The sequence below is a fragment of the Chamaea fasciata genome, unplaced genomic scaffold (assembly GCF_029207755.1).
Source record: "Chamaea fasciata isolate MVZ Bird 193981 ecotype frontalis unplaced genomic scaffold, bChaFas1.0.hap1 SCAF_13, whole genome shotgun sequence".
Lineage (NCBI taxonomy): Eukaryota > Metazoa > Chordata > Aves > Passeriformes > Sylviidae > Chamaea > Chamaea fasciata.
The window spans coordinates 5,052,619-5,066,688 of record NW_027094098.1 but is presented as its reverse complement, the minus strand read 5'-3'; the positions used below and the strand labels follow the sequence as shown (position 1 = coordinate 5,066,688).

General features: G+C 40.4%; 1 protein-coding gene across 16 annotated transcripts in view; it reads left to right on the top strand.

The window, feature by feature from the left end:
* Positions 1-14,070, top strand: part of ATP2B2 (ATPase plasma membrane Ca2+ transporting 2) — a 389,757-nt gene that overhangs the window by 312,261 nt on the left and 63,426 nt on the right. For 14 of the 16 annotated variants that reach the window (XM_066195263.1, XM_066195274.1, XM_066195265.1 and 11 more), the window contains 4 exons: positions 1,035-1,076; positions 2,882-3,046; positions 5,147-5,361; positions 6,583-6,825. In XM_066195263.1, the coding sequence (XP_066051360.1) occupies positions 1,035-1,076; positions 2,882-3,046; positions 5,147-5,361; positions 6,583-6,825 (665 nt within the window). The remainder of the gene's footprint in view (positions 1-1,034; positions 1,077-2,881; positions 3,047-5,146; positions 5,362-6,582; positions 6,826-14,070) is intronic. The other 2 variants (XM_066195270.1, XM_066195273.1) reach the window with 1 other exon arrangement.

Below are 14,070 nucleotides of genomic sequence, written 5' to 3'. Positions count from 1 at the left end.
AAGATGTAGCAGCTCCACATTTTTTAATAAATTCTGATAATACATTTCTTACTAGAATTTGTCAACAATCCTGTAATGTGTTTTAAGTCAATTTTCCTTAGCATCATTTTTTATTGTGCATTTTACATAACTACCAAAAGACAGTGTCATCCATTCTGAAATAAAATTTGTCCTAGTCTTTTCCATAAATTCATAAAATTACTGTGAAAGTTTCATAAGAGATCCCACCAAGAAATTTTGGATACTTTTGAAAATCCTTAGTTGTTATTCTGAATACCAAAGTTCTGTATGTGATTCGTACATTTTGCCATTTTTATCTCATACACACTTTCTAATGACATTTCCAGTTGAAAAAAGGCACAGAGGAATAAGGACTTTGCCGTGGTAAAACTGTGGATAAAATGTCAAGCTGGAAATTAAAGAGGCACTTGGTAAATCTGTGTTAAGGATAAATCTGGATTTAAGTCACCTGGCACTTGTATTTCCAGAAGAAATTTGCTAATTAATGCAACCAAGCGAGGAAAATGTAATTTAAAAATCCTATCTGATTTACATTTTTATTTATTTATTGAGATTTATTAACACAGTTGTTTCTATTTTTTTTTTCTCAGAGTAGTAGCATGATTAATTCTGGAATATATTAAGAAACTCAGACCCTACACTGGTGTGTGCCAGAGTTTTTTAAGTCCTAGCCCTCTGAAACATCAGCTCAGGAATACAATTCCAATTCGTCTTTCCATCAGATCCACTTTATTAGTTTCCCCCTCTGAATTTATCCAGATTCCTCCAAAATATGTGTTGATATTTAGGATTTAACGTGTTCCAACCCTGAGCTTGGCCAGAATCACTTGGATGTGCCCAGCTGGGTTGGCCCCTCCTGTGAGTGCAGGTGTGAGGGCAGGGGATGGTGCCCAGGTGCCCGTGATGTGCTCATGGCTTTTTGTCTCCCATTGATAGAAATTCCCATTTTCCTGTTCTGTCTCGACTGAAGGTTGTTTACTGTCTGTTGTCTGTTGGAATTTTTCATCATTTAGGCAAGATGCAGGATGGGAATATGGAGAACAACCAGAACAAAGGTAATCTTCTTTCCTATTCAGGAAGTTGTGTTATTAGCATGTAGTTCAATCCTGTCCCCAAGTACAGTGAAAACCTGTGATCTGTGCCTGTGTGTGAAACTGGCAAAAACCCCCAAATAACCAACCCCAATCAAAAACCTACCAAAGAGATTGTAACTTCCACAAGCTGCAGAGGTTTAGGAGAGGAAGATTCTAAAGGAACCATTTATAGGTGTTGCTTTCATCTCACAAAGCTCATTTGAATTAATTTTTCCTGTGCAAGTTGTGTACCTTACATATTGTTAGTGGTTTTCCAGCCCAGTTTTTTTTATGTCTCATCATCTCTGGTGTCTGATGGCATTGTCTGGACATCTCTTCATTTGCAGGAAAAAGGCAAAGCAATAAAAAAGGAAACCTGAAAGCCAAAGTGTTTTCTAGCAGTGTAAAAGCCTTTTATAAGGATAAACAACAGGAAGATTGAGAGTCTGAAGAGTTTCTTATTTAATATACGATGTCAGGAAGAAATTGGAATCAATATTTTGCTTTCTCTGAAGCAAAGTCAATGTTCCCTTTTTATTATACGACAAAGCTATCAAGAGTTCTTTGGGTTATACCAAATTAAATGATTATTTTCTCTTCTCAGATAATATTGAACATTATAAAGGTGATGGCTCAGAAACTGGACAAACTCAGTGGTTCATGGTACAAAAGTACCAAATAAAATGCTATTGAATAATAAGCATTCAGGTTAGGTAGATAAATTAGATTTCCAGGTCAGGCAAGCACGATCTTGTACAATCTCTTCACGAAAGCAAAGCTGTTTCATCTCATCCTATTTTATTTATTGTGCTCGGTACAAACCAGACACATGCACATATACCCACTGCAATGTCATTGCCTTTCAGAAACATGTAAAAATAAAGTTTCCTTCTGTTGGCATTCTGTCAGGAAAGGAGGGATCAGCCCTGAAACTGTGTCTGGTTTTTTTGGGGTGAATGGTGGTGCCACCACCATCAGACTCGAGGGTTGAGTTACTTGATCACAGAATGCTGAGGAAACTTTATAACTCGGGGATTTTCTGGAATGGTGGATGGCAGAGTGTGGTCCCCTGGTCACCGAGGTGCTCCTGCAGCCCAGGGAGGCGGCACACGGGCCATCTGTGCAGCCACATGGCCTTCAAAATGTTTGCATTGGAAACGTGTTGACGAGGGGGCATTGCATTCTAAGTGACATCCCAAAATTCAGGGAAATATGGATCTGTCAAAGCACCTGAGCTCTGCTCCTCCAGGGAATCCTGCAGTGCTGATGTCACCTGCCAAGTCATGTGCAAGGCATTCATTGGCATATATGCATATGGCCCAGAGTGTCATGGGTGAGGGTAAAAATGAGGGATAAACCAAATTTATTTGGGTTTTCTATCCCAAAACTCAGAGAAATATGGATCTGCCAAAGCACCTGAGCTCTGCTCTTCCAGGGGATCCTGTAGTGCTAATGCTGTCACCTGCCAAGTCACGTGCAAGGCATTCAGTGACATATATGTGTATGGCCCAGAGCATCATGGGTGGGGTTAAAAATGAGGGATAAACCCAATTTATTTGGGTTTTCCAGACCAAATCCCCACATGTCCTGAGGGATGTGCTGGCACAGCTGTGTCCTGCAGAGCCCCACTGGGTCTCCAGGGCCTGGCACGGGAGCCAAGGGTGTCTGTCTCTGGCAGAGACTGTCCCAGCCAGCCCCAGTGACGCTGGCCGGATCCAGAGTGGATGAACACAGAGAAAAGGAAGGGATGAAGCTCTGGAGTAACAGTTTTTGTTCTGCATTATCAGCCAAGCAGCAGGACGGGGCTGCTGCCATGGAGATGCAGCCGCTGAAGAGCGCGGAAGGGGGAGAGGGAGACGACAAGGACAAGAAGAAGTCCAACATGCACAAGAAAGAGAAATCTGTCCTTCAGGGAAAGCTGACCAAGCTGGCAGTGCAGATTGGCAAAGCAGGTATGGCCGGGTGACACCAAACCCCTCTGGGTCACAGGAGGCAAAGGGCTGGCAAGCAAATGGTTCTGAAAAGGGGTAGGCCCTTTTTACTGCAAGATTTGGCAATGGGTCATCACAAAGCTGTTCTATAGAGAGGATGTGGTGCTGAAGATCTTTTATTCTCCTGAATATCAGCTTTGACTGTCAAGGAGCTTTGGGCAACTTGGATTGTAATGAATATTTGAATCAAAATGAAATGCAGCTTTTCTCGGAGTTAATATTCCCCAGTGCAATAATTATGTATTTAATTTCCTCTCCCCTCAGAACTTGGGAGTACACAGTTTCAGAATCTCTAATACCATCTCAAAACATCACTCACACAGTATTTCCCTCTCATGTGTTCCAAAAGCATTCTGTTCTCTCCAAATATCCACGTTCCTGCCTCCTCCCCAAGCACGACACATCTTTTGACTCCGGTACCCAGAACCATGTGGCCCCTGGTGTTAGAAGCAGCACTTCTCCAACATGTAGGTAGAGAGTGGAAATCTTCCTTCCATAAGGGCCTAAAGTTCCTTAAGTTTGTTTTTCACTTGATATTAAAGAGATTTTGATCTCGGCTCCTTGGCTGAGGCCCTACAAGATCCCTTTACTTCTGTTCTATCTCAGCCTTCTTGCCCAGTCTGGTTTCTCCCCTTCCCATCCCTTTTTAGGTTCATCACAGGAGCTGATCACACAACCCCATGATGCCAATTCCCTTTGCATGAACAGAGTGTGACTGAATCTGGGATTATCATCCCTGAGATCCAATTTAGTGCCTTGCCCCAACTCATATTCCCCCAGCTTCTCTCCTTTGTTCCCCCTGACGATTAATTCCTCGGGTAAAATATCTTTCTGCACTGCCTTGACTTCTGCTCTCTTTGGTATTTTGGCAAGCACATGAACGTCACTTTTAGAGTAATTGTGTAGGAATTTCTGACCAGAATGTGGCAAGGAACAGGAATTAATCATTGCCTCATTTGGTTTTTCTTTGGCATTGACCAATCTATGGGGATGTATTGCCTTGTAAGGAGTGTTTGCCTGTACAATATTTTAATGGATTTCCCTTTATCCTCTGGCACAGAGTGATCTCCCTGCCTCAACTGTTTCCTGTCAACCTTAGCATCCTTCAGCTTTACCAATTTTTTTTTTTTAAACTGCAGTCAAGACATGAGATTCACAGCACTCTCCTTCTACTCTATGATCTCATTAGGGAGAAATTAATTTATTCCAAAATGCAGGCTTAACTGCTTCACACAAATCTGCCAAACAGGGCTGGTCAGAGCAAGGCAGAGCTGAGGTTATAATGGGAATTGTATTTGTATACTCAAACCCAGGGGGAAAACTGTGGAGCACGAGGGCTATCCCAGCAGTCTGTGCCATTGAGAGAGTGGATGGGATGCTTGGGATATTTTGTCAATTATGTGAAATATTTATTGGTATCTCTGTCTCTTTGGAACCTCTGCTCATGAAATTACACACTCTGCAGATGTTCTCTTGAAAAGGGGCACCTTGGAAACACCAGTATTAGTCACATTTTAAAGAAACTCAGTGAAAAACTGTCCTGTGGATAATTCTGCATTATTGCCTCCTTATATTCCCCCAGACACATCTGTGAGGCTTTTCTACAGTATTTTGTACAGCAGCATAAACTGTGGGAGACTCCTTTGCTCAAGCCTCTAAAGATATACTTATTTAGAAGAAAGCTTTTTAAATATGGGCAGACAAGTAATTTGTAAAAGGTGGGGGTTAAAAGGAAAGAGAAATGTTCTACCAGGCAAAGTAATGTGCTAAATTGAATAAACTTAGCTTAAGTGGCAGCAGAACTTCTGCACTGCCTGGGAAGTTTTAAAGGCAGCAGTAAGTGCTTAAAAATTAATTCCCTAGAATTTCTTGTGCACTGGAATGTATGATTGCTGTAAATATGTGATGGCAATGTTTTATCTTCATTGTTCAGTTTATCGTTGTTATTGGTACTGGTGAAAAACGTCACAAAGAAATAATTTCCTATCAAATCCCAGTTTCTAATTGCTCGTGTTCTCAGTGGTGTTTGGGTTTATGGTAACTGATGATTTCTCCTCCCAGGTCTGGTGATGTCTGCCATCACTGTCATCATCTTGGTACTGTATTTTGCGATTGACACCTTTGTGGTCAACAAGAAGCAGTGGTTGCCTGAGTGCACTCCTGTCTACGTTCAGTATTTTGTTAAATTCTTCATTATTGGTGTTACTGTGCTCGTGGTTGCTGTTCCTGAAGGACTCCCCCTTGCTGTCACTATTTCTCTGGCTTATTCTGTAAAGGTAAGAGACGTTCAGCATAATCCAAGGAGAAAAGTGCTGTTTGCTTGAGTTCACTACTGAGTTGGTCCTCAGGTTTTAGCAGATGTGATGAAAAATGGTCTGAAAATTATGTGCTCAAAATGTTAATGAAATTGCTTTAAAGAAAACTTATACTGAAAGTATTTCTAACAAAAATGCAAATACGTCTTCCAACACATCTCATTAAGACTGCACATTGCAGGAATATCAAGCAGTAGAAATGCTTACTTAATTTGCAAGGAACCGGGAATTTATTGAGCAGAATGTACTCTGAAAATGGTCCAGTCTTTTGATAGAGAATAATTTTCTATTCAAATTTTCTTGTGCAATTGCACAAAGTTTTGACAAGGATTTGAAGTCTTCAGGAACACTTCTCAGAGAAACTGGAGTTTCTCAAAGAATTTAAGAGTTTCACTGAAGCTTTCATGTACTTTTCCTAAATGCAGTTGCAGTTCTTTGAAGTCAATGTAAATGGTTCTATTAGGAAATTAAAGAGGATTAACATCCTGGACTTGGGGATTACTTGAGCAATTTAATCAGATGATTTAAACATTCTGGGAATCTTAGATGAAGATGGTGTAAGGTTTATTTCCATTTAGTGTGTAAACAAATTAAGGAAGGAAGTTTAGGAAGGAATCTCTTGGCTTCTATGTAGCCAAATATCACAATCATTAGGAAAAAGGAGCAAGTCTCAAAGATGGGGTTTTGCTAATAAGGCATGTAGCTGCTTTGAAAATGTTCTCATCCTCCTGATGTCCTTCCTCTGACACTGTTTTTCTTTCCCTTTTGCTTTTCCCCAAAAATTTGTCCATCTGCATGCTGCCAGATAATATCCTGTCATTCCAAGCAGCATTAAGAAAAAACCCCAAATGTTTGCTACAACAAAAATGTTTGAAAATCGCTGTTATCTCTGGTTCCTTTAACTCATCTCTGCTGTTCCAAATTCAAACCTCCTGCAGGAAAATGATGCAACTCTTTTAGTTTATCAAAGGCAAGATTACCTTAGGGATAGGCACAGCTTTGTTGCCTGTAACTGGGATTTGGGGTTATTGTCCCTCACCCAAAGCTCTGGTTTGGAGAATGTTACATTCTCCCCAGCGAGACTAACTGTGGGCTGCTTTGCTTTCTATGACCAAAAACCTGTCAAAGCCAACCTCGAAGCACTTCTTATTTGGGTTTTGGTGGGTTTTCCCCCCCCCCCAGAAAATGATGAGGGACAACAACCTGGTGCGGCACCTGGACGCCTGCGAGACCATGGGCAACGCCACAGCCATCTGCTCGGACAAGACGGGCACGCTGACCACCAACCGCATGACCGTGGTGCAGGCCTACGTGGGGGACGTGCACTACAAGGAGATCCCCGACCCCGACTCCATCCCTGCCAAAACCATGGAGCTGCTGGTCAATGCAATTGCTATCAACAGCGCTTACACTACGAAAATTCTGGTGAGTAGGCGCCCTTTTTGAGGGGGGAGGGAATCGAGTGAAGCCTAGCGGAAGGAGGTGTTGGGATTCTCGCCGAGCCCACAAGGGCCCAACATGCTCTGAGGGTGTCCAGCACCTCACAGAAAATGGCTTAAAATAATTTGTCAGACGGCGTGATCAAGTGTGCCTTGAAAAAGCAAAAAGGTTTTAATTAAAGAAGAAAATAATACGAAAGAAAAGAACAAAGCCATGCACAGTGTAGGGGGGGGTCCCACACGCTTGCTGCGACACCTCAAAAATGCGCTGAGAAGCCTCGTGCTCGTCCTTAAGTATTGAAGGATTTAGGTGGGACTTTTGGCAAACAGCCCAATAGAAAATATCTACATTTCTGAGAAACAGCTACAGAAACCTATCAATGTTCTTGTCTTGGCACTGAGCCAGTTATGATCAGGAGAGCATAGAAACTTCTCATGTTCTTCCCTTAAAAGCCCTAAGGTGAAACTCGAATCCTTTTCCTTATATAGAAAACATCCACCTGCTTGTGGGGAGGTGCAGTGCAACTAGAAGGTGTAATTTCTGTTTTTTTGAGAAGTGTTAATTCCTTAGCATCTTCCTGTTGATTTCAAAGCATTAAATACTTTTGAAGTCTTCAAAATAAGAACTGATGCTCTAAAAACTGTATTTTTTATGGTTTTATTCAAGGACAGGGATTTATTTGAGACTACAAGACCATGAGACATTTTAAAAAAACCTCCTGCTGTCATTAGATTGGGGTGGCCCAGTTTTGGTGCAGATGAATTTGGGAACACGAATTTGTGGTAACACATCTGGTTTACACTGAGCCTTCATATGTGCAAAATGATTTTTGTGTGTCTAAGAAATTTCAATTAATGTACAAACTGGGCTGGCTGAATCAGCAAGGTTACTGACCTTTATTCATTCTGGTTTCAAGTGAGTTACATGCTGAAGTATTTTATTAATTATGTACAGGAGGCCGGAATGGAAATATCCGGTTTGCTTGTGGCATTGGATTCTTCTGTACAGAGCTAATTAAGAGACTGAAAATTTTTGCAATTCCAATAGATTTGTTCTTTGAAAGGTCAAGCTGAATGTTAACGTTGCTGAACAAATAGATTTTTTTTTCTTTTTAGTTTATGAATATAAGTATTGTCCTCTTTATAGGTCTGAGCTAAGCTGCATAATAAAGTCAGGCATGTACTTAATGTTTGTTTTAAAAGTGGTCTTTTAAAATACCATCAGAGAAAACAAATACTCCGAGTGCGATAACTCAGAGTGGATATTTTAGAGCAGCAGCTCCTTGAATTTCATTTGTGCATTTCTAACACAGCAAGAACAGGTTGCTGTCACCGGGTAATTCCCGCTCTCACAAATAAATGTAACATTTGGTTGCAGGGGAGAGGAAAATGCACCTTGGTTGTTTAAATGTTGTTACAGCCTAAGTCAGCTTAGGTGCTTCCTCCTGGAGAAAGAGAAAAAAACACCCTGAATAGCCAGAATTAAGACAAGGCACAGAGTTTGACTTTGGGAAGGCTCTGGGAGAACATTCCCAGTGTCAGCAGAATTTTCATTATTCCCAGGGAGCAGCAAGGCAGGCAGGAGGTTGGTTTTTCAGTCAGGTGTGACTGGCAGAGGCTTATACAGAGTTTTATATTTTGCTGTTCGTTTTGAGATCAAAGCCAGTGCCAAAGGGTTTCTACTCAGCTTCCACACCAGCTCACCCCCTCTGAATCCCAAAGTAAATGGGAAATCATCAGACTTTCCACATCTGCAATATTAAGTTTAATAATCTGTTGGGGGTTTTTTTTCATGTGGTTTACTGAGACATTTCTGGTCAACACTAGTTCTAAAATGGTCTCAATATAATTTTGGGGTTTTTGGGTTTTTTTGGCTTTGCTTCGTTGCTCCTTGTTGGAATGAGTTTTGTGTGCCTATTAAAAAGATCCAATATTTCACCATTTCAGTGCTTATTAAGTTTTGCACAGAGACTGATTCTAAAGTGATAAAGGGGTGAAATCCTCTAGATGCAGGTCAGTGACTGCTTGAACGTATCTGTTTAAAATTAATGGTGATCTTTTAGATCTTATGAGCTAAAGCTCTGCAACATGGACTCCACGAGAACCACAGCTCCAGCCTCAGAGGATTTCAATTTTGTTCACAGTTTATAACAAGCTGAACTTTATGATACAAGATATTTTTCCATAGCCCATTTTGCAGCCCAAATAAATGCAGTAAAAAAATACCTAAGGGAGTTGTTTCCAGGATAAATATACAGAATTGTTTTCCTTCCTGCTAATACGGAATGCAGGCTTGTGCACTCGTTCTTTGAGCATGTTTAATCAAATTGTGAATATCAGCTGAAACCCAAAGGGCATTGTGAGGGTTCTGTCACCAAGACTGAGATTTGCATTTTCTATTTTTAGCTCCCCAGCTACATGTGTGCTGTAAATTGCTCTTTGTGTGAACTTCTGTTCAGAGGGATCACATATGGGACCATAAAATTAGGCAAAATGCTCCGCTGAATGAGAAATATTCCCTCTTGCATTGTCTTTTGATTAAGGGACAATTGAACCATTGATAAAAATATAAAAAGGGAATAATACCAGAGCTTGGCATAAAAGATTTGAATTTCCCTGAGAAATTAAACACAAATTATTCCAACTGAACAATAGCATCATTAAATATAGCTCTTGTTACTGCTTTCCAAGATTAAGTTGCTGGGTGAGCTGATTTTGCATCCTTTTCTCTTCAGAGCAGCTTTTCTGCTCTTGGCGTGAAGCTGTTCTCCAGCAAACCTTTCTGTTCAGTGTTCCTGTTTCCACATAGAAATAAAATCAGTAGTTCTGTACATTTTTGCCTGTGAGCTGTGCTGGGGACTGAAAAGGCTCTCACTCCGAGAGCAAAATTTGCATTTTGGGGATGCTTTGATTGCGCTTGGGGCAGTAGCACATTGATCTTGGATATCAGGGGGCAGTGATGAAACAGAGACTCCAAAAAAAGCCACCGAAACCACTGATTTGAGCTTTTCTGTGCAGCTCTCGCTTTCATAATTTCATTTTTAATTAGAAAGGTATTTCGTCTTGTAATATCCTGGCTGGGTGTGATTCCTGCTGTCTGGATGCGATGTGCCTGATTAAGAAGACACCGCAATTAGGGTTTAGCTGAGGGATTTTCAGCACCAGTGGAAAAGTCCCAGCTGGAGCTGTTACTGGGAGGATCTGACACAGGCTTTTTATTTGCTGCTTGTTGGGTGCTGAGGGATTAAAGGCTCCTTTAGCCCGTGCTGGGTGAATATCGGGGATTTTAGGAGGAGTTTTTAAGGCTGTCCTGTTGGTGATTTGGGGCGTTTGCACAGAGCATGGCAGGATTTGGTGGCAAACCTTGAAATAATTGAGGAGAAAAGCACAAAACATTCACTCCCTTTTCCCAGAGGAAATAAAATAAAAATATGTCGGGTTATATGTTAGCAAATATCCATCAAGTTATGAACATGACCTGAGAAATGGGACATTTTTTTGTCCGTTTTGGGACAAAGAGGCCATTGTTGGATAAAAATTAAAAGAGAAAATGAAATAAAGCATGAAGAGTACAGACAATTTTATTGCAGCTGAAAGGCAGAGCGGGTAGATAATAATATATTAGAAGTATTATTAGAATAATATCTTTATAATATATAGAAACCATAAGAGGCAATGGCATTCTACAAAAGTGAAACGGTGAAAGGATGGGAAAAAAGCTGCTTGGCAAAAATTGATGCAAATCCAATGCTGGGCTTGGGAACATGGACGTGGTAGCCAGGTGAAAGTTCTTTTTATTTGGGAAAATATATTTGCATTCCAAGCAAGAACTGTTCTCTGATTGTTGGGAGACACAATGTTCTGTCAGGAACAGCCTTGGAGAAGGTGTGCAAAGTGCAAAATATACTTCTTCCTTTGAGATTTATTTTTTTATTCAAAGACCGAGTTTTATTCATCAAATACTTAAATTAACCTTGACTTTTTAAAATTTGTTTAATAAGATTTTAAAATATTGTCTCAGTAATTACGTATGTATTATTTAGCCAACAGAAAATTCCTGAAATTTCCTTCTACTGTTCATAATTCCAACAATTTCAATGTAGTAAGGCCTTCTTAAAAAAACAAAACCAAAAACAAAAAACAAAAAAACCCACCTTTTTTTAAAGAAGAACTTTTAAAAGAAGAACGTTTTTTTCCCCCCTCAAAAAAGTATGTTTTCGAGGAATATGGATGTTTGGAAGTTTTCTACCAAATAATTTTGAAACTTGAGGTGCAATAGGTATGTTTATGGATTTTTGAGGTGCAGTAGGAATGTTTATGGATTTTTGAGGTGCAGTAGGTATGTTTATGGATTTTTGAGGTGCAGTAGGTATGTTTATGGATTTTTCCATACGTTTCCCCACATTAATGTGTAAAGTTGTTGGAGATGGGAAGGAGGATTGAAATGTCACTTTTTTAACAGAGCTTGCGGCTCCCTAATTCTCATCTGACAGAGAATAGACATTTCCTTTATCTATCTACCTTTATTTATATGTATATATTTATATATTTATATATTTTTTAATGTGGTTCTGTATTTATTTAAAGTTTTGCTTTGCAAACGAAAAGAAAGAAGGAGACCCTGACTGTTTAGGAAAGGGTTTTTTAAATTTCATTTTTACAAAAGCTCAAGCCCCAACAGATCAGATTGGGCCACACCTATCAACAGAAAATCAGGGAATTTCTGTGGCCTGAGGCTACAGCAGCAGAGCTGTCTGCCAAGGGCTCTCTGCTAAATGAAAGCGCTGTTATGTGCCACTAGAATTTCCCTTTTTCATTCCAAGGAGAGCCGTAAGAAAAGAGCTTTTGACCTCCAAACTGTCTTTTTAAGTTATTTTGGCATATGGAATTGCAAAGGTATTTAGATATTTTTACTCTCAGGTATGGTTGGTTTAAAACCTATTCCTAAGCCCGCTGTTTCTTGTGTTCAAGTACAGATGATTTTCCCATTTGTTTTTGCTGCATGAAGGTTCAAACCATCACTTATTTCATCCATTGTATTTCCCCCATTGCTGCTAAAAATGAGTCAAAATAAATACTTAAAAAAAAAAAAACCCTCCAGACAAAAACTATGAGGACAGAAATGGGCACAGAAGTGGTAAAAAAAAAAAAAAAATTAAATAAGGATAGATTGAGGAAAGTTTTCATTAATGATAATTGAAATGACAACAGCGTAACTGGCATGGCTCGAATCCCATTTTTTCCTTCTGCCACTGACATCAAGGTGCAAGTGGCAGCTCCAGCTGTTAATTTGAAGTCTTTGGAAGAAAAAAAATAAAGAATCTGTCATTTATCAGGCGGTCGGGTGTCCAATTCAGGCTGAGCTGCCTGTGCCAGAGCTTTGGGAGCAAAGAGGTGATGGGAAAAAGAGAGACAACCCTGAAAACAGAATTGCAGGGAGGGTAAATTGAGGGGGAAAAGGGAAAACAGGAACGGGGAAAGGAAAAGGAAAGGGGAAAGGAAAAGGAAAGGGGAAAGAAAAGGAAAGGAGAAAGGAACTGAGAAAGAGGAGAGGAGAGGAGAGGAGAGGAGAGGAGAGGAGAGGAGAGGAGAGGAGAGGAGAGGAGAGGAGAGGAGAGGAGAGGAGAGGAGAGGAGAGGAGAGGAGAGGAGAGGAGAGGAGAGGAGAGGAGAGGAGAGGAGAGGAGAGGAGAGGAGAGGAGAGGAGAGGAGAGGAGAGGAGAGGAGAGGAGAGGAGAGGAGAGGAGAGGAGAGGAGAGGAGAGGAGAGGAGAGGAGAGGAGAGGAGAGGAGAGGAGAGGAGAGGAGAGGAGAGGAGAGGAGAGGCTCATTCTGAATTGGCAGCAGAAGAGTCTTCATGAGTTCTCCACATTTTGCTCCTCTGTTTACACTGGTTTTCCCTGTTTTCCTGCACCACATGTGCTGCAGAAATCCAAGCAGTGTCCACAGGGAGCTTTGCAATGCTGGTGTTGGTACAGATGGGCTTTTTTGGAGGGAATTTTGGTGACAATTCAGCAGTGACCATCCTTCAGAATGTTTGTTTATCTCTGCTTTCTTTCCTCAAGCAGTGCTCAAAAGTAAATTCTCCCTTCAGACACTCTGTCACGATTTCATAATTTGTGTTTTAAGGCTGGTGAGGGGAAGAAGTGCTATTTAACAGGTATTTATTGGAAGGCTAGGTATGTCGAAGGTTTTATCCTCATATAATAATACAGAAAATCAGGGAACAGTAAGAAATATTAATTTTTTCGTCTTAGCCCATGTAATGGCACTGGAGCAGCTCATTGTTGGTGCCACTGGTTTTGGATGAGAGAGGAACAACAGGCTGGAATCACCTTCCTGCACTGTGGAATACATTTGGAGTCCTAAAATCCTCTTTTCGTGTAATTAAAGCCATCCAGAAAATGGCTGAGAAAAATGTACTGGGAGGGGCTGGTGGAGAAATTCAAGGATCCTCATTTCGTTCCCTGTCTGAAAAAGACCAAGGGAATTTGGAGGAACTCATGAAACTGCTCCAGGTTTTACAGTTGGGATCCTGCAGCCTTAGGGGTGCAATAAGTTACTAAATTTGGGATACCAGGAGAAACACAGAGGAAAATCTGCTTGATTTACTTGTGGGGATAACCTCCAGCTCTTCTCAAAAGTGCAGGCTTTAAAAATCCCTCCACAGTGTTTTCATCTGGATTTATAAATATTGCTTCCTCTTGTCTGAGCATTTTAGGACCTTTTTTTTTTTTTTGTCTTTTTCTTTTTGTCTTTTTATTCCTTTTTTTTTTCTCCTTTTTTTTTTTTCTTTTCTTTTCTTTTTTTAAGCAAAGTATGCTGGCACAACGAATGATTTGAATGCGTTGAGCTTCTTTTCCTGCCTCTGCTACCCTGTGTGATTTTCAGGGTGGCACTAGGAGGATGCATTTAGATCAGGAAAAGCATCCCAGGAACCAGGAATCAAACAACTTCCGGATAGTGCTGCAAGTCATTTATTGGTTGCTTTCAGGACATTAGTTTGGTACTGGAAATTTGTGAAAATTACATATGTTCCTCTTTTTGAAGATCTCAGGTGACAGCATTAAACTGTCTTCTGTATCTGCAGCTAAATGATGCGTTTGAGCCATTTACAGTGAAAAATTTGGTTGATTTGATTGAAAATGGATTGAACTGATTTCTAAAAATCTGTATATTTGTAAGAGGGTTTATTTCCTAAGCAAAATAATTCCTATTTTAGGTAAATTTATA